The 27,571-nt window shown below is 43.3% G+C and overlaps 1 protein-coding gene across 1 annotated transcript in view; it reads left to right on the forward strand.

Moving 5' to 3' along the window:
• Positions 1–14,756: 14,756 nt before the first annotated feature.
• The window catches only part of si:ch1073-358c10.1 (peptide methionine sulfoxide reductase MsrA 1), a 44,256-nt gene continuing 31,441 nt past the window's right edge, over positions 14,757–27,571 (forward strand). Inside the window, exons 1-3 of the mRNA XM_049595660.1 lie at positions 14,757–15,100; positions 23,786–23,854; positions 24,038–24,157. Coding sequence (XP_049451617.1) covers positions 14,767–15,100; positions 23,786–23,854; positions 24,038–24,157 — 523 coding nt within the window. The 5' untranslated portion in view covers positions 14,757–14,766. The remainder of the gene's footprint in view (positions 15,101–23,785; positions 23,855–24,037; positions 24,158–27,571) is intronic.

A 27,571-nucleotide genomic window follows, 5' to 3' on the forward strand; every position in this document is an offset into this window, starting at 1 on the left:
ATCAAAGAAAACATGGTGTATATAATATGGGGCATACTGTACTGTAAAGTGTAATGAATGAAATGTGTTTTAAAAAAAAAATACGGGAGAGTTAACATCAGCACTGACAGTTTTTTTTTTCCTCCCAAAATATCATTCGGTGTTGTTGCAGCGTGGCGGCTTCTTTTAATGTGTGGGCATCGCATTTTTTTTTTGTAGGGCTTTTGTTTTTAAAATTGCCCCTTGTACGATTTGTAATTAAAATACATGGTTCACGTATTTCCTGATTAACACATACAATAATACTCACAGCCCTCATAATAACAGGATGTCTTTGTGATGGTCATAGACTGGGGAAATAAGGTAAATCAATTTTGCAGCCTAGTTAAGCAGAAAGCGCGGTGGTAATTTTCAGTAATAAGCATGGCTAATTCATTGGACCACATTGCATTTATAACCCAGTTAGGTCTGCACTAGTTGGCATCCAGGATTCTGTTTGGACTTGAGGTGCATTTTTAAAAAGCTCCTCGCGACGAAGGGGGTATTACGGCTGTGGATCCAAAATATCACATGTAGGCAGATTATACAGTGGTGTTAGGTGTGCTGCAGGGACTTTTAATTTACATTGCTGTAATTTATTTGCATTATTTCAACTTTTTTCTGCTTTTAAACATTTGATTTAATATCAGAATTTCATTATGTGTTAAAGAATTGCTCACATTTCTCAAAATTTCTCTGCTGAACATTGACTCGTGCATTATAGCATGTGTGTTTGTGCATGTGTGTGTCGATCACTTCGAGGATCCCTCCTGCCTTTTCCCAACCGTGCAGCGATGGAACCGGAGACCACACTGACCCTGATTTATTGGGATCAGAATCCACATGACAGCAATTAATTTACATCCATTAACTACATCGCTGGCTCTCTCTTTCGTGCTCTCTGTGGACATTTTGCACTCTTGCACAATCACTTTGAACATTCTTCGTTTTTTTTTTCCTTTGCCCCTCACTCTCCGACTTTCTCCTTTCTCAGCATGTTCCGTCGCTCTCTTCCCCTTTAATCAGTCACTCTCGCTCCACCAGTCGCTCCTGCGTCTCTTCGCCGCTCATGTTTTTGCTACTGGGATTCCATATTCCTAATCCATTTAGGAGATCTTTCGCATTCCCGTCCTACCTCTGTGCATTAAGGTCTGCTACATAAACGATAATGTCATCAAGTTTGGGTACATGTGTGTGTGTGTGTGTGTGTGTGTGTGTGTGTGTGTGTGTGTGTTTCTCTTGAGGGAACCTCCGGCTGGCTGGGAATCATATGAGTGAACCCTATAAATAATCATTATGTTACATGTACGCAGAGTTTTTAATAAGCGAACAGACTATCTGTGTAATCGGAACAAATTAAACAGTGCTCAACAAATTGGCTGATTATGATTACGCCAGGAATTTGACATTAACATTAGAAGCTCAGCATCTTGCGATCATTTCGACGGATCCTCCATGCCGTTTTCTCATTAAAGCGCCCCCAACTCACGCAGGTTCTCATGCTCAAGGGTCTTTCTCCCTGCCCCTCACGATAAGACACTTTATTGCTGGCCTACATCCCTCGCTGCCTCTCTACCTCTCACTCTCCATTCTACCAGTTTCTGTCTGCCAAGTGCTTTCTGCTGGCTTTTCAACTCAAGAAAGGAGACTTTGCTTGAGGGAGAATTTGCCATTTATTTCCGGAGACAAAAAAATGAAAAGGGGCTTTAGCACTTTGTATCTTTCCCCCTTTTTTGTCTTCATTCTCTCCGCATCTTTGCTCTCCCTGCGCCATTGTGGAGTCTCTTCATCCAGCTCGGGCCTCCATGCCTTCGCTCTGTCCTCGGGGTGAGAGGAGCGGGAGAGCACGGCTGGCTAAATGCACTGGGGGTTGGGTGATCGGGACAGCGGAGTGGAAGATGATTTTTCTAGACTCGCTCAAAAATGCACACATGTACCACTGCATGCACGCCATTACAGCAGGCCCTCATGCTGTGTGTAAGTGTAGTCATGCGTTGCGGCATATATACAACACCAAGTGTTTCATTTTAGCATGTGCCCGCCTAATTCCAAATTTATTCTAAAGAGAAAGACAATGCAAAAAATCCTTCTCTCACATCTCTTAACCAACATAGCTCGGGGACAGGTTCTACCAGTATCTGTTTAAGGATTGGCTGAGGATGTGGTGCGGGAGGAAAAGTTGCAGTTGGCAGCAGGCAGAAAGACACTGCAAGGGGAGCGGGGGTTCACAATAAAGGATTTTAAACCAAAGCCTCTTTGGTAAAGAGGAGGGAGGGAGGGAGGGAAGAATGGGGCTGTGGGGGTGGTGGATAGATACCGGATGACACAAGGTCCAGATTAACCCTAATCTCAGGCCTGGTGGTTTAGGTGAGGCTGAGGGACTGGAGGAAGCTATCCCACGCCAGGTGGTCATGAGTATTTTAAAACTGAGAGAGGGTGGGGGGCACCGGGAGGATGAGGACGGGACAGGGTGTTGCTAGGGAAGACAGACAGAGAGGGAGAAAGAGATGCAAGCCGAGTCAAGTATTTCGATATCTCAGCTTCCAGCCGAAAATCCAAAATAACCGACTAAAAACAGAAACAGAGAAGATGGTAGGGTTCGGGGGGATGGTGGTGGTGGTGGTGGAGGTGGAGGTGGGGGGTTGCACAGCTAGCAGAACAGCAGGCACTGTGACGGTGGCTGCAGGGTGATTGGGTGGTTGGTGCATGGTGACAGTGGCACATGCCCTGGTGCATGGGATTAGAGGGACAGTCAGTAATCTGCTGTTTAGGCCGTATGTAGGGCAAGAGTGGCTTAGCCCAGCCACTCTTAGCACGGGTGGAGCGCCAGAGCGAGAGGGAGAGGAAGTGGACTGGCGTTATATAGCTGCACTCAGCTTGTTCAAATCACCTCTTGTTGTCTCTGTGTTTATCCTCGCCTGGTACTTGTGTCTGCGTATAGCATCCTGTGACGTACAAAAGTCCTGCGTGCCATTCAGAAATTTATAAAAATGCAGCAACTAATGTACAAAAAAAGAGAGTGATGTGGAAGGACAGGAAGAGAGAAGCCAAAGACAGATTATTTTACAAACTACATGGTGTAAGGGCGGGATCACCAAAACCAAGTGACAAAAAAGAACAAAATATTTCTAAGAGTGTAGTGTTAAAGGTCCAAGGTGTAGGATTGAGGGGGTATACTGATATAAATGGAATATCATAAAGTATAAAATAATATTTTTTCTTTGGTGTATAATCACCTGAAAATAAGAATCCTTGTTTTTTTTTCCGCTACCTTAGAATGAACATTTTATATCTACATAGTGAGCAGGTCCTCGTCCACAGAGGCTGCCATGTTGCATCACCATGTAGGCCACCATAGTTAGCAGCCTTTCCATGGCCAGCTGAACAGCAACAGAAAAACACTCGTTTTAAAATGAAACCGTTTTATTCAGTGTTTAAATAACTGGGTCCAGTTGTTTTGGAGAGGAAGAGACGTCTGCAGATAATTTCGCTCCTGGTAAAAACCTCTTGAACTTGTGGATCTTGAATTGTCAGGAAAAAACAGGTGAGCACATATTAGCAGTTGCTGGGCTGGTGGCCTGTCTCCGATACGCCACACAGCGTCACTGATTCATAATGTTAAACAGCTTTATTCAGTGTTTTTAGTGGTTTAAATCACCTGGTCCTTGGAGACTTTTGAGGATAACCTGTGGAACAATGAACACAGAAGGAATTCTAACCAGGAGTTCACACCTGGCACATGGGAGAAGTTTCAGATGGTTCTGCAGTGCTCACAGCTAGATGCCACTAAATCCTACACACTGCTCCTTTAAGTCCTTTACAACCCTCTGTCAGTAGTGGAAAAAAAATTAAGTACATGTAGTCAACGACAATTTTAAAATACTTTGGGGGTCCATGGGGTCCAGATTTCTCCATTAGTTCGAGGTCCCACAGTTGCATACATTCAGCTTCATACTTGCATTTGGCCATGTCATCCAGCTAGTTTGCTGTCTCTCTCAAGTAGCTGTCCGTTAGCCACTCACTCTACAGCAGGAAACGGCACCTCAAAATAAAAGCTCTGTGCTGGAAATTCACTGTACTTCAAAATAAAATGTTTTTTTTTACAAACTTGACAGCTTGCAAGTCACTTGCGATCCATTCAGAATGGACCCATGACCCACTTTTGGACCGCGACCCACCAGATGGGAACCACTGTCATCCTGTACAACATTTTTCAGAGTGAACAATTTTACTCTTTACTTCACTACATTGAAGGCCATAAAATTAAAACTTACTAATAGTTAATACTTTCTTCAGATTAAAATTTTACTTTAAATATACACTCACTCTTACAAGTTAAACTACCCAGCAGTGTTTATAGCAGTTAAAATGTGCCCCACCCAGTTAAACTTTAAATTATTGTTACATTTTAATGCATCAATAATATTGAGCCAGTGATACAGTACTATAACACTGACAGGGCCAATACTGCATGGTTACAAAATGTACTTTGTTGCCAATGCAGTACTTTTACTACAGTAAAATTTTTAATTTCACATTGTGGCACTGCTGGTTTTATGTAAGCAAATGATTTTTATTTATTTTTATTTATTTATTTTTTTTTAGAATTTGGTCTGAAAGTGGATACTTCCAAGGAAACTACATCTGAGATTTGTCTAAATTACACAGTATTATTGTAAAATACAAACACTGTGTAATTCAGTGGTTCCCAACTGGTGGGTCTTGGTCCAAAAGTGGGTCATGGGTCCATTCTGATGGACCACAAGTTACTTGCACATGAATCAACTTTGTAAAAAAAAAAAAAAAAAAACATTTTATTTTTAAGTAGAGTGAATTTCCAGCACAGAGCTTTTATTTTGATGTGCCATTTCCTGCTGTAGAGTGACTAATGAACAGCTACTTAACAGGCAGCGAAGTAGCTTGTCGACATGGCCAAACGCAAGTATGATGCTGAATATATTGAACTGTGTGGACCTTTAACTAATGACTAAGGATAAATCTGGACCCTGTGGCTGGACCAGTTGGGAACCACTGGTTTCATTTCTTGATAAGGTAACAGTATATGCAGCTGGAAAGTAGGACTTAACATCCAGCAGAGATCCAGTATAATACACTGTGAAGGGTTCATAAGAAAGAGTATCAAACATTTTTAAAATTCATACATGTTATTCCTATGGTTTAAGACGGTCCTAAAATATTAGTAAACATGAACAACTATCCCCCATATTCAAAAACTACAGTTTGCATTTGTGATGTCATTGAGTAAAGAGTCTGGAGTTGCTCCAACAATGACTTGGAGAAGCTGTTCTAGATCAGTGGTTCCCAACTGGTCCAGCCACTGGGTTCAGATTTCTCCTTAGTCATTAGTTCAAGGTCCACACAGTTAAATACATTGAGTTTGGCCGTATTGTTGAGCTAGTTTGCCACGTCTGTCAAGTAGCTGTCCATTAGCACTTCAAAATAAAAGCTCTGTGCTGGAAATTCACTATATTTGTGAGTCTCTTGCGTACCATTCAGAATGGACCTGTGAACCACTTTTGGATCGCAACCCACTAGTTGGGAACCACTGTTCTTGATGACACTGGGAGCACCCAGGGGAATCTTCTGAGTACATGGGTACAATTTCTGTTTCAGAACTGAGAACACCACAATAGAATAAAGCTCATTCAGCAACTCCCAACTTTATACTTGATGATATCACAAGTTTGAAGAGAGGGTAGCTCATGTTCACACATTAATTAAAGTTTCATATGCCATGGAAATACATACTTGAATTCTTAATTAAGGTGGTACTATCCTTAAAACTTCAAATCTAGTCCCTAACATACTGTATAAAGCCCTCAGTGGCAGGAGCTCTCCAGATTTACAACATGAGCACCCCTTACACAGCAAACATTGTACAATGAACCAAAATCACTGAACAAATTAAATTTAATTATTTGAACCACTGAAATAACAAATCCAAAACTCAGTAAAACGATATGCTACACGGCTCTAAAGAGAGACTACAAATTGGCAGACGATCTCTTCAGAAGCAGCCTGCCCGAGTACGACTCAGCAGCCATCAAATGAGAGGAATACAAAAAAAAGAAATGGCTGCCCAGACAGCAGCGCGTTCAGTTTGTAATCACTACACAACAGGAAACGGCTGAGACAGAGATGCACTTCCTCCTTTACCGAGTAAAGTTCTCACAGTTGAAAGCACAGCATTTACAGTCATCTGTCATCACTGAGAATATTTCTGTGGAAGCTTTTGCTTTTTCTTATCATTATGAAATAAGTGTTGATTGTAGATTGCACAATGTAATGACGAAAGAATAATAACACCATCGCTGATTAGACTGGTTCCCTGTAAGCCTCACTTCTGTTGTGCAATGCCGTCTGCCATCGGGTACGATCTCCTGGGAAAATGAAGGCTGAATTTATGGCTCAAAGAAAATGCGTCAACCACTGCACAACCAAAACAGGAGGATAGCACTTCTGTTTTTGCTGGTAGCTATCTGTATTTATCTCCAGTTACCAAACAGCATCAGTGCAAGTTGTTTGTACTCACTTTCCCCAGTAAGAGAAATGCCTGACAGGGGAACAACTAAAGTAACTGTGGAAACTCTGCTGGGCAAAAGAAAAAGAGTCCCATTGCTATGCCCTGAGGAAAACTGAAAGCTATCTGGTTGTCTTTGTGACAGCGGTGCCAACAATAACACCACTTGGACTCGCTAGCAGGGAAAAGTTGTTTGTTTCCATTTTAATGAATAGGAGAATATTTACTGGTATATGCTTCTGTGATTATAAGATAAGACAGATATTGAGGTTGCTGGAGCTTAAGGATTACTCAATTAATCAATCAACAGAAAATTAATCTGCAGCTATTTCAATAATAGCTTGGTCCAGGTCAGGTTTAAAGCAAAAAGGCCATTTCCAGCTTCTCCAGTGTGAGTAGGTGTTGATTTCTGTGCTTTGAGGGTAGTAAACTGAATGTCTTTGGGTTCTGGACGGGTTGTTTGGACAAATAAAGACATCTGAAGACATCTCCATTGGCTCTTGGAAATTGTAATGGTTCATTTTATTGGCAAAATTCACAGATTTATCCCAGAGATACTCCATTGACTCTAATGCAATCATTTCAGATTTCCTTCATTTTCAGGCTGGTTTTGTGGATTTGGAGCTAAATGTTGTGCCTGGGGCACGTCGTGTATTAATGATACTCGTTACCTGGAGAGGTTGGAAAAAGATATACGTTTCTTCCCTGTTCCAAAACCAAAATCAAACCCTGAAAAGTGTAGGGTTAGCTAGCTAGCTACTGAAGATATAGCCTACTGAATGTATACACATGCTGCTTTTGCTTTTAAATGATTACAACAGTGAAACAAAGACCGATCCTGCTGTACAGGAACCAGTGAAGGGAAACAGGGAAACTTTGCTGATATTCAACCAGCTGTGTGTCATCACAGTGTGCTCAGATGAACAGTGTTCCCCTGGAGATCCCTGTCCATCAGGTGGCTGAGGTTCGGGTGCTGGCAGCAGCCAAACACTGTTCATCTGCACACACTGTGATGCCACACAGCTGGTTCAATATCAGCAAAGTTTCCCTTTATATTCATTGTCTTGTGTGGCGATCAGCAGTGATGTGTTGGTTCACTTTTACACTGTGATCTGTAGCCTATAGTTTGGCTTTAGCTTCTAACTATCTTTGTCTTTTTAACCTGTTGTTGCTGCTGAGTCAGTTTGACATCCTGGATATATCCTTCAAACACAGACTGTAGACCCCTCTGTCTGCTTCTCTCTGGAATCACTCTTTCAGTTTTCCAAAAATATGATAATATTTCTTCAGGGAGTGCAGTTGGTTACAGTGTGGGCTCCATGCTTACCATCACAAAGGGGCGGAGCATAGCAAAAGGTGAGTTAAATTCATTGACATGGATTTTGTACTTTGTGATAAAGGTCCAGTGTGTAGGATTCAGTGGCATATGGCAGTGTGGTTGCAAAACTGAAACTTTTGTGCCAAGCATGTAGGACAACTACAGTAGGCAACAGGAAAACATGTAAATGCAAAAATAAGCTTGGGCCTATCTGGAGCCAGTGTTTGGTTTGTCTGTTTTGGGCCACTGTAGGTCAATATGGCAAACCCGCCCTGTATGAAGATATATATATATATATATAGAAAACAGCTCAATCTAAGTTAATGAAAACACATAAGTTCTTCTTTTCAGGTGATTATAAACTGATGAAAACATAGTTATGAATATTACGTACCATATCTGCCAATAGATGCCTCTAAATCATTCACACTGGACCTCCTTGAAATGTAAAAGAAACGAAGAGAGAATATGTTACATCGCAAGGTCACCGGGTATAACACATCATGGCCTAAGCAGAATGTGTGTTTACCTCCCTGGAGAGAGAAACAGAATGACACAACACCCCTCTTGAAAAGGTACCACCATGCAGTCTCCCCTCAGCCTTTCATGTCATTTAAACAAACCCCCATCTCCTCTCTCCATTTTCCAATGAGCCAAGTGATTTATGTCAAGTGAAGTCAAGCATGGGCCAGCATATGAATCAAAATTTGTCAAGTTGGCTTTTCCTACTCAGGTCTATGAATTGATACGGCTTAGTTTTGAATATGAATCCCCGGAGAGCGCCGGCCGCGTTGCTTTTAACTGACTGTAGCTTCAGCCGAGCAATCAAACCCTTTGTTTTTTCACACCATCCCACAATCCCACCTGCTTCGGCGAGACGATGGAGGGCCCTTTGAAAACAACGAGGCGGCATGATTTATTATTCTAATTAGGCGAAGTGAGACTTTAGCAAAGCCACAATTACACTAAATCGCCAAAACAGTTTTCTGGTTGGCTGGCTCCTGTTGTGTTCAGATGTTAATCAGAGGCAGCTATTGAGTCAAGGTGCAAACTGCTTGTGAGTCACACTACTGCTTGGTAATATCTTCCACAAACACACAAACAATCAAACAAACAAACGCTGGAGTCCTGTATTGAATTACAAATAAGCATTTTGGCTTATTAAATAAAATTGCATTTAACCGCCTAAACCAACATAAACATACAGCTTTCCAACCGCCTCTCGAACACACAGAGGGCTTAACGTGCTGCGATGCCCGGTTCAAATCTACTGCGGTGTTTAATTCCAGGTCATTTCATAATCTCTTTGATACTCACTCACATCTGCACATCTCTTCGCTCTCACTCACTGACAATCAAACAGCTGCAAGCTGGCATACTCACTAAATCCTCCGCTACAGCACACAAACCGCACACACGAACGTATGCAATCACCCACCACATGCACACACACATACACTACATACACAAGTGCCCATTAGAGAGCACACACACACAGTGGTGCACACAGGCTCATATACCCACATGCCTACGTGCGCACAAGCACCCAGGCGCAAACACTTATACATGCAAGTGTACACACACACACACACACACACACACTCAAATTGCTACCGCACTCATGCAAAAAACTGGTTTTATTCAGCGCAGAGATTCTTGTGAATTAAAAGTCTTCCATCACGGCGTACAGCAGAGACTCGGGAAAATACTAAATTTATTGATCATTTGTTAAAGGAACGCACACGTATATTCACAGGCGCACGCACAGGGAGGAAATTAACACACACCCTGGGTTCTCTGTATGTATGCACGTGGTTCCCATCCATCCCCATGCGTCTCATCACCTTTTTGTCCCCTCCTCCCCTCTCCCCTTTCCTCTTCCTACATCCCCACACACCCCCAAAACACCCCAATCATTCTGCATCAACAGGCATGTGAACCCAGTGTTTGGTTCAGCTCTTTCTCTCTCCCTCTCTCTGCCTGCTCTATTTTCATCTGTGTGCTTCCACTCTCCTAGCTTTCGGGTAATTACCTGGCATTTGCATTGCAAAGTCCCCTGTGCCGCCCTCAGCTCCTCCGCAGGTGATTGAGCTTCATTTCCCCAGCAGATAAGAGAGAGAGAGAAAGGGGAAGAGAGAGGAAGAGAGAGGGGGAAAAGGGGGTATTGCAGCAGGGTGTGATGTTATTCTGGCTTGCAGGATATAGGAACAATGCCCTGGATTCTTTGTTACTGGTAAATTGGCTGGTTCAGAGCGTGCACAAGAAGTTCCCACACGTAAATAATCGCCCTCATTACTACCCCCTTACTGGTGGGGCTCCATCTATGACAGAATGTAAAGCATGTCTGGCTTTTGATGACTGAGACACATCCACATCATTCAGTGTTGCACAGTTGTCCAGACAATTAATGCGACTTGCTTGAAGACTTGGGGCTGCAATTTGCAACTTTCTGCACGTCGGAACTACAGCAAAGATGACAAAGCATTAGTGATGGGTGAAAACGAACAAACTCTTCTGGTCAAACCCGGAACATAGTGAACTAACGGGTTAGCTTGTCGACCGCCCGTGTGCTTATGAATCTCCCGACTTTTTCCCCACTCGCCCACTCTGTAATTATTGTAGTGCAGCAGCAGCACTGAATGAGCGAGTGAGGAACAAAAAAACAAGACTCGAGGCCTCCACCAGCCAAGGCCAATGGTGCATTCACAGGCTCCTCAGATTGCTGTTCTTCTGACTTAGGTGTGTTCATGAGCTTTGAGCTGTAATGTGGGAACAACATGGACGCAACAAAAAAGACGTGTTGTACTTACCTGTTCAGAGTGTTATAATAAAAAGCAACGGTATAGTCAGGTAGGTTGGTGGGGTCTCCCTGCACCCATTGATAGATTTTTTTCTACATAATCTTCAAGTCGTCCAGTAAAAAATGTAAATGTTCCCAACTCAAAATATTGTCAAAAGGGTCAGTTTGGCAGCCATCAGGCCGCTGTGACTCAGAGTTAGGACGCATTCGCACTGGCGCTATTTGGTTTGCTTTAAACGAACCCTTTTCCACTTCTACAAATAGTCTGGTTCGTTTGGAGTAGTGTGAAAGCTCATTTGAACTCTGGTGCGGACCAAACAAGCGAACCCTGGTCCGCTTGAAAACTGGTGCGGTTTGCTTACAGTGGGAAATGCAAATGGACTGTCCAGCGAACCAAAGAGAGGAAGTGAACCAAAGAGAGAAAGTGATGTAGAGCGCATTGCATTTTGGGTAGAAAACTGCTGCTTACTTTAAATGCTCTGATTTGGGGCTCTGTATCTTGCCCAAGGATACTTCGATCTTCCACTTAGTGGATGACCTGCTCTACCTCCTGAGCCACAGCTGCCCCTCGTACTGAGCTTATATAGCCTGCCTACATATACATGGCGTACTGAATCAATGTATTAAAATCAGTCTTGTATCTTTAATAATCTAACCTTATACATGACGACTGGTAATGCACTATAGAGAAGTGTTGTGTGGCGGGCAGTCCTAGCTGTCAAACATGCATGTATAAAGGTTACATGTATAAACTCAAAGGAACGTACCCCTACATGCAGGTATAGCTACATATCATAACACAAAAATTAAAATTTTAAAGAAAAATATAGTACTCAGGTTTAAATGACAAGAAAAAGTCAAAAGCACCCACTTCTGCCCATGCAGTTTTCTTGGATGTTTGCCATGTCAGTCATTTTAAAGGAGACAGACATAGGTGTGTGTGCTTTGTCGACATCTCTAAATACTGCTCCTCACTAAAGGAGCTCAGATTTACATAACATAATTTCATAATGAAAAGTTTTATGACTATTGAACTCACAAGATCAATTCAAAGAAAACTCCAACTGCTGCTGTGCTCGCCTGGACTCGTTATCTTTTTGCTCCCAAACAGACAGGAATGTAAACAAATGTTTGCTCCTGTTGTCACATACCAGTATGCCCTGAGCATAGCAGGAGCCAAGTCATGTGCTGTAACTGCCTTTAGTGTGTGGTGTTTATAGTTCAATTTTTTTTTTTCAACCTTCATTTTACATCATGTACAAATTAATAGTAATAATTTTATTTATATAGCACCTTTAAAAACAGAGTTCACAATGTGCTTTGACAAAGCAAAGCAGAAGCAGGATATCACAGTGGCTCCCTGGTACAACAACAGTATATTGTTGTGCCAGAAAGTCTTACACAAGTTTCAAGACTGCCTGATCTATCTGGAAACTTCTATAAGACTTTCTGGCACAGCTCTAAACCAGTCATGTCTATAGAACAGAAACAACTTTGTGTCAACAGGCAGTTATGCATCTGAGTGAGCAAAAACAGGGTGGAGTTCCCCAAGGCTCCAGTCTCGGGCCTCCTCTGTTCAACCGTGATTTGATGTGCCAAACTTTCCTCCCATTAAACAAAGATAATACTTCTACCATATCAATATAAGTCAAATCATGTTTACTTAAAATGAGTGAATGCTTAACGATACTAAAACCAAGGGATAGTAAATAACCTTTAAAGTACTAAGGGGACTGTACTTGAAAAAAAGCTGCAATTTACAAGAGAGGGGATCATACACAGCAAAGGGCCACGGGTTGGACTCGATCCCAGGCCAATGCCAAGGACTTAGTCTACATTGGGCGCACAGGAGAGCTAGAGGTCATCCCTCTTTTGGGGTTTCCTGTCGAATGACATTAATTACATAACTAATAATATTTTGAGAAGAAATAAGTGAACACTATGCTATGATGGTTGGCAAGAATAAAAATGTAAGGCTCTAAAACAAGCAATATCAGACACAAAATAGGATTACTACAGCGAAAAGCCAAAAAGTATGTTAGCTAGAAGTGAACCATAAAAAGTGCAAAAAGGGCAACTACACATGATGACAAAGACTAGCTAAGATACAACGTGACATTGGCATGATAACCCACATAATGTTATTCATCCCTACAACAGTAACTACTTTTTCAATAACCTGATATGAAGTGTGCGCTGCACATGTGAGCATTTTTGATTATCGTCTCTGTCCAGTCCTTTTGCCTTATCACATTTAACCATAGTTATCTTTGTTTTTGTTGACGGGCAGTGGCAGCTGGTATGTGATAAAGTTTTGAGTCATGACTCCTTCTATTCTGGCTCCCAATAACACAACAAGACGACATTTTAAGACTCCTATGTAGCCTACAGCCCTGTGGTGGCGAGTTGTGTTTTGCCTCAAAATGACGTCATTGTGACGTTAGCCCTAAAAGGGTCTATAGCAGGGATGTCAAACTCATTTTAGTACATGGGCAACATACAGCCCAATTTGATCTCAGATGGGCTGGACCAATAAAACCACCACACTATAACCTATAAGTACCATCAGCTCTGATGTTTGCCCCTTTTTGGTGTAAAGAATTGCAAGTACATTCTGTAGACGTTCATCCTTTACAAAACAGACTAACAGCCTGACATGTCTTAAGTAAAATAAGTGCAATTTCAACAATATGTGTCAGTTTTTCCGATTCAGTCAGTCTTCTTCTCACTGTCATTACGTGTGCATTTATCCAGACATTTCCTTATACAGATTCTTTTGAAGTGAAGTTGCTGATTGACGATATGTTGCACAATGATTAATATCTTTAAACATGGTCACAGTAAGTATTCATTGTTTTATCAGAGAATTGTATTTTGGTCAGGGTGGAAAAGCCTCTGAAGCAGAATTTTTGAATTTTTTGAAGTCAGCATTGTTTGACTTGCTCCTGAAACCGAGCACCTCTTAGGACACATTCACACTAGCGCTATTTGGTCCGCTTTAAACGAATCCTGGTCCACTTCCATGGATAGTTTGGTTTGTTTGGAGTGGTGTGAACGCTAATTCGAACTCTGGTGCGGACCGAACCAGCAAACCTTGGTCCGCTTGAAAACTGGGGGTCTTGGTTCACTTGCAAGTGAACCCTGGTGCGGTTCGCTTACAGTGGGAAATGCAAACGGACTATCCAGGGAACCAAAGAGAGGAAGTGGACCAAAGATGACGTAGAGTGCAGCGCATTTTGGGTAGAAAAAAAAACAAAGCTAACAGTGCGAACCGGGAGAAGCAAAGGTAAAAAAAAAAGAAAAAAGTTGGAAAATGTCTCGTGGGCAGACGTGGAGTAGTGAGGAGGTGCAAAAATACATAAATTTGGTGTTGCACCATTGTTTTGGTGGTTTTTGGTCCGACAAAAGTGTTCATAAAATAACACCACTTCACGGGTGGCTAACATCTTGTTGTTGTTGTTGTTGTTGTTGTTATTGCAGCGCACAGGATATGATGTTGAAGTCTGCTGCTGGAAATGTTTGCAGAAGAAGAAGAGGAGGAACGGAGCGTGATTGGATAGCAAAGGCGTCTGGATGTGGACACCAGGTTTAAATGTATGTGGTCAAGCGCTATCCCATTGCAATCCGATCACAAGAAACGCATGTTGATGCCAGGTGTAAGGGGGGCCGTAGTGATATTCTAAAAGAGGATCATCTAGTCAGTCCTGACAGTTAGTAACCTTCTACACACAGACATGTCCACACATTATATGTTATCTTAACAGCTGCTTTCTAACGTGTATGTGAATGCAGGGGTTGAGCCATTCTGTAGGCCATTAACAGTGGACTCCTGAAGTTCTTACTCATTAGGATTAACCCGCATTCCTTGATGCAAAACCAACCACAAAGGGAGATGATGTACCCATCCATACATCCATACTCTAACCTGATCCACCACAAGCACCTCCCACCGAATGAGAGCTGATAATTGGCGCGAGCTCATTTGCATGCGGAACGGCGTGGATATTTATTTAAATTTAATTTCGTTCCCGCACACGGTGCACTGTAGGCTTTTGTGCCAAAGTCATATTAACCCCTTGATTAGTTAATATGCAGTGCACGACGGTGCCCACGCACGATGAATATTCATATTGGTGGCGTTTTCGCCGCCGTCTCTTCTCTCTCCACCCCTCCTTTCCTCCTCCCTCCTCTCTGTTCCTCCATCCACCGCCGTGGAAACGCAGCAGCCGGCGTGGCGCTATGGAGGCACCCCGGAAGAGCCTGTCATATTTACAGTTGTTCTCCCAAACTCCATTACACACACTTTGGTTCCTTGTAGTTTGGGTGTCACTCGCTGCCGCCGCTGACACAATGGCAGATAAGACTCAGATGCCGAGCAGAGACCGCGCTCTGAAGGGGAGAGAGGACAAAATGGTCGTGGCAGGTAAATAACACACAGTGACAAGTTGTATCCAGAAAGATGGGGGCTGTCCAGCTGTCCTGAGCTAACACCCGGGAAAGTGTCCACGTGCTCGAGTTGCGCCATAAACGGACGCGGGTGAAGTTCACCTAAAAAATAATAACCGTGCCTCGTGCTGTTTTATTAAGGAACATAATAACTGGGTGACTTTAGGTGGTTTTATTTAAGTTGTTAGTGAGTTCATTTAAGGCAGAGGTATTTTAATAAAGCAAAAAGATATTACACCATATTGAACTTAATGCACACACTTTCTATGTGCAGCCTAGACATACATAGACATGTAGTATTTTATTTTAATTTAAATATATATCTGTTATGTTTTTTGTGTATGGGTCTATTCATAGAACTAAGTGACTACAACTTGCATTTCATTGTGCAACCCTCTGTTGTAAAATGACACTGAATAAAAAAACCTTTGAACCGTGATTGCATGCAGCCAATCAGGTGTACTGGCTTTTAGGCTGACCAGATTCTGTGGGGGAGTGCGGGGACCCTCTGTACATGGGTAAATTTTAACGTGGACTTTTTAAGTGGTTACAAAGGGTCGATCTTTTCATGCTTCTGGCCAGTTGACCACAATAGCGCCAAACAGTGACCTGCAAAAGTCCACAGAGATTGGACGAGTTTCGGTGGAGTTCAGTAAAAACAAGTGTTTTCGGCTGACATTCGTGCTTGTTTTTTGATTAATGAGCCGTCTATGTAAGTCACCGAACCAGAAATCCAACCAGATATTATCTAAACAACTGCCTTGTTGCCTAAAAACAGCACCATTTTGAACTATGCAAACAAACCCCTATTAAGTCTTAGAGATGCTTGATTAAATCTCCACAGGGCGGGGTTTGTTGTAACATGTTGTTACAGCTAAGACTCCCATAGTGCATTCTCTCTATTTTTGCACATCAAACTTGTGTTCAGTTTGAACTAATGTCCTTAATTTAATGACATAAGCTTTGTATTTTTAATTTGTCAGGTATCTTATTGGCACAGTTTCACAATCTTGTCAATAGTCATACATTCAGTCCTCATATTTTGACACGTGGATCTAGTTTACCCAACGAATGTACATCTATCGGTCCAAACGTTAAATATCAATGATAGACTAACAGATGTATGGATGCATATCCTTCCCCAAATGTAGATGGAGAGATAGGTGTCTATATCCATATCAGATGAAAAGAGACACATATATAATATCCATACATCTTTCCATTCATGAAGCATTAGTGGTTAGATAAGGATGTTTGGATAGCTATCAGATATAGATCTATAAACAGTATCAGTCTATAGCATATAGATAAAACTGTGATGAATAAATTGTGTTGAACACACAACTAACCCTCTGCCTGCTACATAAAACCCCACCCATGGGGTACATTGTGACATTTAATTTCCACCACTTCTCGGTGCAATTGTAAAAGAAAGGTAAGTTCTAGAAAAAACAGCAACAGATCATTTGTAGCGGAGATGTGCATGTTAGAATAAAACAAAACAAAAAATAATAATCACAAACAGTTTTAATGACGTCAAGCCAAAACTAAAATGTGTTAGGTTGTGCCCTGCTCTCCCCTATGGTATCGTGGGTTGAAGGTGACTACCCCTGCTTTCTTTAGCAAATTGTGTATTAGGTATAAACTGAGTTAGAGCTGGACGTGGCTTTCCTTTCTGCAGAAAAGACACACAACAAAAGGGGCAAAACTTAATGTTCATTATTTACGGGGTCCATGGTCAAAACCTTATTCAAATTTGTGTGTGTGGTTTTTAACAGGGAGTCCTTGACATGAGAAATTTTTCCTTGATTGAGATCTGGATTTTGGCTCGGCCAGTGGAGAACAGTCCTGTGTTTCTGTGGCCTTGAGCCAACTTTTTGGCACTCTTAAGCCGGTTCATTTGAGGTACATTTATTTTGCTCCATCCATTCCTCCTTTAGTTCTAACAAGATGACCAGCCCCTGCTGTGGAAAGTGTCCACAGCCTGATGTTGACATCACCTTACCTTAATGTGGGTATGGTGTTTGTTTAGACATAAGCGGTGTTAGGTTTGCCCCACACACACTGTAGCGCTTTGAATTTTGCCCCAAAACCTCTATTGTGATGTCATCTGACCGCAAAATCTTGTCCCATATCTAAGCTGGGTCACTGGCATGCTTTCTGGCAAGCTTCACCATGCTTTGATGTGGTTTCTTTTGAGCAATGGTTTCTCTAGCCTCCCATCCATACTGGCTAGTTTTATGGTTGGCTGGTGCATTTTCACTCCACTTTGACCTCTGGAGCAATTGTGGAATTGTTGGTGGCTAGCATCCTTCACAAGTCTCGTTCTTGCTTGGACGCTCAGTTTCAAGGGATATCCTTGCCTGGATGGCATGATGCAGCTTCCATTTCCTCACTATTGATCCCAAAACTTGGATATTTTTCTGTAGCCTCTTCTTAAACTGTGCAGGTCTATTTTTTATCCCTAGCTTCCTTAAAATGCTGTTTGATCCTCACACCTAATACTTTTGCAAACCACTTTATGCCTGTTATTACAAAAATACTTTGCAGTTAATATATTCTTTGTGCTCCTGTCTTTATATATGAAAAAAAGGTGAAACCAGATTTTGGATTAAGCAGTGCATACATGTTTTGTGATGTCACAGTAATGAAATCTTTTAGCCAACTACAAAATCTGAGGTGGCAACAAAAGTATGTTGATATGGAAGGATTGTTTTATGTATAGATGGCAATGAAATCAAAACAAATCTGCATGGATTCAAGTTCTCAGCACTGTCAGAGATACACTGGTGCTCACAGGAAATGTGTTTCCACTGTTTTAAAACCGTCTTTTTCCTGGTTTCTTTACATGTGAACATGTACACCTTCTTTTGCAACCTATTTATAACTTCATCCATCTTTGCAGTCTAGAACCGAGCCATCTCTGCTTCTGTCTTTTCATTCAGCTTTTCATCGTCCTCTTTTGGGACAGGAGGGCTCGTAGGAGTATGCGATAAAAGCGAAACATGGTGCGATTTGAACCTGGCCCCTGTCTTCACCTACTCAGTCTGAGGCGTCCGCATAGTGCATTGTGGGAGCTGGGTGTGAGTGCATAGGAGGAAGTGGTGCCGCAGCGTCCAGGGGCCCATCTGGGCATTATGCGCATGAAGGCTCCGCCCCGTCGTAAGTTCCTGCTCCGTCTGTCGGAGCAGCTCGGAGACACCGCATGGCAGAAATCTGTTCCTCCCCTTTCACCGTGGGGGGCAGCTTAGGTGGGGACGGGGTTGTTCTTGTGTGTGTGTGTGTGTGTGTGTGTGTGTGTGTGTTGGAATAGCACACTTCTGTGTTTGTCTGTGTGGGCCAGTAAGCATGAGTAATTTAGGGATTGCAAGGACTGTCTCCACATATGCCCTGTGCAGTCCCAGCCTTGTGTGTGTGATTGCACACATTTGTCCTCTCTCTGAAGATCACTTATTTTTAAAAAGTTGCTTCTCCTCCTCCAGCCTCCTTAAAGAAGCTCCTTGTTCAGACGTCCCGGCGTCCTGTGTTCCCTCCTTCACTCCACTCTGTATAATGTACTCTGTGACCTTGGCGAGAATGATCCAGTGGCAGATTGCTACATGGTAGGGGCACAGTAGCTATTATTTTGAGTCAGTGCAGGATAGACTGCCAATATTTCTTCCAAACAGGATGGGGGGAGGTCAGCTGACCAAAATCAATCTCTGTTACATGCTTCGCTATAACTCTTCAAAGCAGGTTCATGGCGAAGATATATTTCTGGCATTATTGCTCAGTTGTTTTCCCATCTCTGCTGTCTCCAGATGCCCTTGCTTTTCTGGCTTTTGTAATAAGTTCAAAGGGGGAAGAAAAAGCTGGAAGTAAATGGGGAAGCATGCAAATTAAGAATGCAAACGGTAGATAAATAAATGTGCGAGATTTGCTCATGGGCAGCACTGTGGCTTACTGATTAGGACTGTCGCCTCAGCGCAAGAACGTTCTGTGTTCTGGCCCGACCTGAAATGTGAAGTTCATATGATCTTCCTATGTGCGTGTGAGTTTTCTTCACCATAGTCAGGTAGGTGAATTGAATAATGTATCCTGCATCTTTGCCCGTGCATGCTGGGATCGACTTCAGCCCCCTGTGACACTGAAGAGTATAAGCAATATAGAAAATTAGATTTGCTCTGGTTTATCCGCAGAACAGAGAGTTAAGGGATTTTTTGGTGTAATTTCCCTTTACTAAGTAGGTTAAAAACAGGATGCATTTATTAATTTGTGCACACCAGGTGGATATCATCCCCCTCTATCCTCGTGAGATCTGTGTTTGAGTAAGAGATATTAATGTAGGCCCCAACAGGATGTGCCTCCATCTTGCTGGAAGGGGATAATGGAGCCACTGCTATAGTAGGTAGTCCTCTCCATAGCAACTGTTTCCGTTGCTAGGCTACAGTATGTATAGAATGCATGGATGGCTTCAAAGTTGTACTCTTCAGAGTCTAGACAGTTTCCCCACCCTGAATAGAGGCGGCTTTAAATGCATGTGTTGAGTGGAGTTGGCTTGATTGTTTTTAAGGCCACGGCAGCAGCAGCATCATCTCTTTTACTTACCTCTCGCTGTTTTTTAAAAATCGACCACCTCCCACCAGCCTCGCCTCTTTCCTCCCCTCCCCTCCTTTGCCCCACTCTTTCTCGCCCCTACCCATCCTCCCATACAGCAGAGGGTAGTTGGCACCAGTATAAAGCTTCAGCCTCCTCCGACGACTCGTGCCTGACTCTCTGCCAACCTGTGTGAAGCTAGAAAGAGGAATGGCGAGAGGGAGGGAACTGGAAGAGAGAGAGGGAGAGAGGGAAAGAGAGAGAATGGATTTTTTTTGGAAGGAAATAAACAGAGCAGCCTGGAAATCGACCTTTCCGTCACCAGTTTTGGCATCCAGGGATAGTACCTCTCCCGTGTCTCTGCATGAGGGGGCAGCAGCGCTTGGACTTCAGTTTTACGGGTGAGAAACACAGGACCCACGGGTAGAATCGAAGGGTAACAAAGACTAAATACCATCCGAAACAAGTCAAACTGGACGTTATTATCCGCTAAGCAACAGATAGATTGTTGTGCCCTCGACTGATGGTAACCATAATACAAGCAGGGCGGCAGGGTCCGATGTTTTGGTTCTGGTCCAGCCGCCTACAACACCATCCTAAAAGCAACAAAAGGTGACCAAAGTATTCCGTTTCAGTCCCGCTGTACTGCATAGCCTGCACTGCGCTTTCCAGATATCCTCGAAAACAAAGGCGCACAAAAGAAATTACGCCCATATCTCATTCAAGTTGGGAAAAAAAATCCTTTTCATGAGTCCTTCCCCCATATTCAGCCTGTTTTCTTCTTTTGTAAACTCAGTCAGTCACCCTCCCTGCTTGTTTTTTGTCATTCTCTGTTCTTTCTTTTGCTGGCGTAGTGAGGCAGCGTAGTGAGGGTATTCAGCCAGTTCTTTCTCTGTGTTAGGTGGGGTAATTCTGGCAGAATGGGGTGTGGGCGCTGGGCTGGCAGGGGGGAATGCTGGGCTAGGCACAGTGAAAGGAGCCAGCCTGGCACCACCTGGACCTCTGCCAGCTGCTCCATGGGAGAAATACCCACAACAGAGTTCGGTGCGCGAGCGATTGTGCGGCTGATTGCGTGCCTGCGTGCGTGCAGGAGGCTGCGCACGTGTGAGAGGAAAGTGAGGGATGCTGGGAAGGTGGTGTGAGGATGAGAGTGTGAAGTGAAGATGGAGAGACGAGAGGGCAAGGGAGGGGGTTGGGGGGAGTTGGCTCGGAGTTGGCTTCTCTGGACAGTGCTGTGTCGGCGTGTTCTTGGCTGTCTTCATTTTTACCTCTGTTTTTTTTTGTTTGTTTATTTGTTTGCTTGTTTGTTTTTTCTGTGTTCTCTCTTGGACGGAGTGCTTGGTCTTTTTATATAGCGCCCAAAGGCATGGTGGTCTGAAAGCCAAAAGAATCCTTCACTGCCTCTCTGCTACCCTCATCTGTTGCTTCTCACTGGCTATTTACTCCTTTTATTGTTTTGGCAGGCTGATCTCTCCTCCTCCCACTCCTCCTCCTCTATCGCACACTTGTCTCTCTCTCACTCTCACATTTTCTCTCTCCGTCATTTGGCAACTTCACTACTTTTTATCTCCGTGGCCAGAAAATGCAGGACAAGAGGCGAGTGTGAGCAGAGGATGGAGACTAAACAGATTCGCAGGAGAAAGGATGAAGATTTCTTCTGTGCTCCCACGACCTTAAGTTACCCCTGTGGACTGAGAATATTTAGCCAGCACAGTCACTGACACAGATACACTTTGATTGCAGTTGCCTGTGCCCGTGAACATGACCTGGCAGCGCCAAACAACCTGCTGCTAAAAGACAGAACTGTCGCACAACAGGAGGGCAGGAAGGGACAGCCTGAAGGCAGCCCAGGCCTCTGTGACATTTTCGGAGTCCTTTATGCTTCTGCAATCTGTTACTGAACAGAGAAACCAAACAATTTTGTCTAATATCAAAAAGTGCCCTTAAGGTGGCACACCAACACAGATGTTATCAGCTCAAGTGCTGTGGTGCTTCTTTTACTTCCTGTATTCTTCAAAACACGTGTTAATCTTTAAAGGGTGACTTCAGTATTTTCTGGGCTTGACCCTATTTTCCTGTATTTTGGCATTTAAGTGACAAATGGGAGCAACGATTTTTAAAATTGGTCCAGTTTTGACTGCAGCTGGCAGTGGCACAAAAGGCTGCAGTGTAACCTCTCAGGGCATTTGTGCACCGTCAGTTTAAATTGACTGAAAGTGCTTGTTTTCTCTCCTCTGACAATTGTCAGAAAACATTATGGAAAGGATCCCTACAGACGTCAACCTTTAAAGAAAACTTTATTTCCATTTGCAGTATTATATTTGGCAGTATGGCTCTGTTCTGGGGCCTCTCTGCCTTTCCTAGGCCAACACAGAAACCCTCTTCCCAGCACCTATGTTGAAAGACTCAAGGCACCTCTCTGCCCTTCCACGTGCAAACGAGGAAAGCCTGAGGCAGAGCGAGTAAACCTCCCTACCCTTCCCTTCGCCCACATGGAAAGCCTAAGGCAGGGAGAGCAGCAGCCCCCTGATGCGGCACGGAGGTCATCCAGTTTATTTTGCAACACTGGTACAGTGGCTAACAGGATGCTGGTTAAGCTGGTGCCATCTTCCCTATCGTTTCTTTTATGTTTTCTGATGTTTACATTTCAGAACCTTGCCTGGTCTAGGGAGCAACTAGCTAGAGGTCAGCAGGAGGAGAGTTTACAGGCTAGTGAGCTGATTTCCTGACTTGCAGCCACAAGTCACCACCATCCAAAGCCAACCACAAAAAGCACCACCAAGACATGCAAAATAGACATAAGAGCCTAAAGTTAGCACAAATTTAGTAGAACTACTACTACTACTGGAAGCATCCGCGCCCACATCATACCAGACTCCATTTAAATAAACAGTCATTTTATCATCAAATACACTTTATTCAATGTCGACAGAACCAAAATAATACTCAGAAAAGCTGTCTTGATTTGCTGTCTGCACCAGTTTGCTCAATATTGGACCAGTTTAAAAAAAATGTTGTGACTTAGACACAAAACCATGGGAATATTGGGTCCAGGTTGGAAATGACCAAAGTTACCCTTTAAGGTCCAGACACTGTTTCTTTCCAATGCTTCTGTACAATCTGGTTTTACAGTCATCCCTCAATGTGGAATAAACCTGAAGGTAAATGGGCTGTAACCTGTCCTGTAACAGCTAGAGATCATCCCGGGCCTATCTATGAAATGAACTATTACGGCTCTGTCAGATTAGAAATTGCTTGTATTCAGGTCAGTGTCACACATCGCATCTCTGAGTGGCCAGAGAGCAATCACACATTGAACTCAGAGCAAGTATCCATTATTGGTATGTGCCTAAGCTCTTAGTGTACCCTGTGGCCTGTTTATCTGTAGACTAATATTAGTGGTTGCAGTACAAACCAGCCTTGCTTAGTGGAGATTTGCACGCTAAGTCACCTCAGTCTTCTTAAACCCTAATCCTCCTCACACATCTGTGGACTACACACACACACACACACACACACACAGACACACACTTCCTTTTTAGTGCTCTAATTCCATGCAGCACAGTTGGCAGTAGAGTGCCACCCCCCTGCCACCTCTCAGCACTCCAGTTTGTTTTACTTATCGGGTATTTTTAACAAAGTGAAGATTAGGCTGGCATCGGGTCTACTTGTGAAGCCCTCCCCTGCTTGTGAGGTTATGCATTCGTGTGCCCCTCATGTGTCGTCATTGGTTCGCTTTGTGGACACCCAGTGGTGCCAAGCCACTTAATACAGTCACATTCAAAGACATATAGTGGAGTTAGAGAGAGATCAGGAAATAACTGTGTGATAGTGTTTAATTGTGGGTATTGAGGAGAGGACAGCGGGGATAGAATGGCGGTCAAAGCCGTGTAATCTCTTAAATGTCTTCCAGCACAGAAGCCTCCGGCTCTGATCCGCTGGCCTGGGTCAGCCTATAACGAAGTGCAGACCTAGGAGGCCTAGTTGGGGCCGCTAATGGGCCTCTTTACACACACACTGTAATTTGTACTGTTGAAACACAGTGTTATGATTTGATTTCACATTTACACACTGTTTCCCTTTATAGACAAGCACGCAGTTAATGGGAATCCCACTGTGGAGCCTTTTCCAGAAGGCATGGAGACCATCATGTTTGGTGAGACTGCACAATCACACATTTTTGTAATCAGAGTGAGCCCAATATGGAATCCTCTGTTACCAGTTTGTAGTTACTGACACGTTTTTTGATAAAATATGTGGATGGTATGGTCGCACAGAAGCAGTGATATTGTGTGTGTGTGTGTGTGTGTGTGTGTTTACATGCTGTCTTTACGTCCAGGTATGGGCTGCTTCTGGGGAGCTGAGAAATTTTTCTGGAGGCTTCCAGGAGTCTTCTCCACACAGGTTGGCTATGCCGCCGGCTTCACACCTAACCCCACTTATGAGGAGGTCTGCACAGGTAATACACTCGGCACCTTGTGCACATTTTCACATACGCATGCCCTCTACTCTTTGATATATGTTACCTGATCGTGTTCCCTCCCTGGGAGGAGGTGGAGTGGCCTGGCAGGACATTTCTCTGTGAAATCAGTCAGGGTTCAAGAGACCAAAAAATGCAAAGGGGAAAAAGAAAAAGATACAGAGTCGGAAAGGGTGTTTTTAAGTACAGCGCTCTCATCCTCTCGCTGCCTTCCCTTCATCTGCAGTCAACTACTCAGAATGCACTGCTCCAGATGGGCTGCACCCCCCGTCCCCACCCCCCCATGACCTACTTGTAAGGATTGGGCTCTGTACTGTGCTGTACTGCAGCGTTTTTGCCAACAGAGGTTACTGTGTATGAAGCGCCATAAATGGGCTTCTTTTCCTGCGACTGCGACTCGGCGAACATGATGTCGGAGATACAAGCTTGAATTCTGTGTATTTGTCATCAAAGCCCCCGATAATGTTTGGCTGCGTGTCTAAGTCCGAATTAGTTTCTTTCCGTTTTCCTCATTGTGAGATTCAAACAGATTCATGTAGGGCGTTGATATATAATTCAAATGAAGACGTCTAGCTCTGTCTTAGTCTGTGTGCCTCTCATGTGTTTTGGGAGTCGTGAGCTGTTAGTTTTGGGCTCCTCCATTTCGAGGGCGCATCATTACAGGCAGGCATGGAGTCTAGGTGCAGGCGCAGCATGGGGGACATGGAGAGGAGGGGAAAGATGCTTTGGGCTTGGCTGGCAGACTTTCTGAGCAGAGCCCTTCAAGGGATTGTATGTTTCCTATCTGTCTGCCTCTCCCAGTCTCCCTTTCTGTCAGCTTCCCAGCAACAAGATGGTCAGCTATGGAGGCTGAGATGGAGACAGATGACAGAAAGAGAGAGAGAGATTGAGAGCTGCAGCAAGTGAGGAAATGGGTAAAATAAACTTTTTGAGGGGAAAGAAAATTTGAGGGAAGAAAGTGTGTGTGAGAGAGAATGGTTGCCTGTCCATCGGCTGAGAGAGTGCAGGCGTCGCTCCAGTGGCCATGACGGAGCAGAACACTGCGACGGCATGAGACCGAGGAGCTGTCAACACAGCTAGGGCTGGACAGATAGACGGACGGACAGAAAGAAGGGGATGATGGAACTGTCAGCAGAGCCAGGGAAGGATGGAAGGACAGGCAGATAGCTAGCTGGATGGTCTGACAGACAGATATGGGAGAGGTTGAGGTGCAGTCAAATTTGTCTCGGGAGGACAGACAAAACAGACAGCTGAGAGATGGATAGAAGGAGATGTTATTACCAATCAGCATAATTTATCTCGACTAATTCGCAGTACAGTCCATTTTGCAGTGTGTTTGCAATACAGAATAAAGAGCAGATGTTGGAACCATTTGTACTTTAGCTTGACAGTGTTGTATCAGGTTAAATCCAACAGTCCTTTTTCTACTGGACAAAAAAGGTTGCTGAGGTTGTCACTCATGTAAACATCTTACTCCAACTGAAATCGTACTAAATTGAATTTCTCAAAGTCGTACTAACACACCCAGATAACACAATTGGGAGTCCAGTTACTCCTGCATGCATGCATACAGTCAGTCGTACCCAAACTGGCTGATGCACTTGGTGCGTGCTCCACAGTGTTTGGCCCAGGCTTTGACCCAGAAGTCGAAAGCATTAAATGTGTAACAGAAGAAGAAGAAGCCTGTAACAACATGGCAAAATCTACATGGTTGTCCACCATGGTACCAGTTTGCTGCTAGCTAACCGTAGCTAAATTGTTTGTGGACTGTTTGGTCTGTGACATAGTAGGTCAACCGCAAAAAGGTCCAATACTAACAACTTGAAAGAGGGCATACCGCCACCTATCGCAGCTAAGTCGGACATACTTCGGTCAATAAATCGGTTCCTCTCCTGTGCTTGTACAGTGGGACAAGGACAGCAGTTATATTAAATGGCCTAGTCAAGCTGTAACCATAGCATGTAAACATACTGAATGTCTTCCAAAACAGCTTTGGCAAAAATGGACTCAAGGATGAACTGATTATATTTCATTGCTCAAAGGTCATGGTCACTGTGACCTCATATAACATGTTTTTAGCCATAACTCCAGAATTCACAAGCTAATTGTTTTAGCTTATGTTTTAGTACTATGGTTTCCAACAGGTTTGGCCACGAGGTCCAGATTTCTCCTTAGTCATTAGTTTGAGGTCCACACAGTTTAATACATTCGGTGTCATACTTGCATTTTGCGATGTTGTTGAGCTAGTTTGCTGTCTATATCAAGTATCTGTCCGCTAGTTACTCACTCAACAGCAGGAAACAGTACTTCAAAGTAAAAGCTTTGTACCGGAAATTGACCGTACTTAAAAAAAGTTTTTTTTTTACAAACTGGACACATGTTAAAATCAAATTCTGCCATTCAGAATGGAATTGCAACCCATTTCTGCACCGTGACCCACAAGTTAGAAACAAATGTTTTAGAGATTGTAACTTCGCAGCAACATCCATAGCCTATTTGAAGCACTGTCAACTGTCATGCCTACGTATGACTCTGGACGGACATGGATGTAAACTGTAACTGCAACCGCAAGGTGGTAATTCTAGTCATAACAGTACTTTATTTAACTTAACTGTAACAGTCCTTATTTAGCAATTTAGCGTTTTAGTAATCTACAGTATTTTACAGGAGATTTCAAAATATAGAGATATGTATTGTGTATCGCAATATAGCCTGAAAATATTGTGATACTATGTATAGGTCATATCACCCAGTCCTAGCTGGACCTCAAGTCAGCAGACAGCAAGACCAAAATAACTGAAGGCACCCCCACTAGAGCTGGATCTGAGTATAACTAGAAAACCTCAGGTTATAATCAATGAGCAAGTCAGAAATGTACAGACTTGAAACTATAGTGTGCATTAAAGACTAGGATTTTGAAGGTGATTCTGTATTGTTCTAGGAGCCGATTAAGTTATTTCAGTAGTGGAGTAAAATGTTCAAATTTTTGAGTACATGATCTGGAGCCATCCGACTGTGAGTCTGAGTCTGTTTGAGATATAAATGCTCTAAGTTTTGATATATTTAATATATATTTATTTAAGTAACATGTGATATGGTAATGTGATGCCAGTGCTATGAGTCCAGTGTTTTCTGCTTTAGGCAACTAAAGCTGTAGGTTAGGGTTAGATGAATATGGTGCTCATGGTTGGAAGACACCAGTGTCCCCTTTTGGTACGAGACCAGGCATCAACTGCGTTCCCTTTTGTCAGCGTCACCCGTTTCATTAACCATGCTGCTTCTGTCTTTCCTATGTAGAGAACACCCTAACTACTCTCAGAACCAGCAGAGGAGGCTTGTACGGAAACATAAACACAGCTCATTCTAAGTGTTTAAACATGCGGCTAGTGCTGT

This window comes from Epinephelus fuscoguttatus, linkage group LG14, assembly GCF_011397635.1.
Source record: "Epinephelus fuscoguttatus linkage group LG14, E.fuscoguttatus.final_Chr_v1".
Taxonomy (NCBI): domain Eukaryota; kingdom Metazoa; phylum Chordata; class Actinopteri; order Perciformes; family Serranidae; genus Epinephelus; species Epinephelus fuscoguttatus.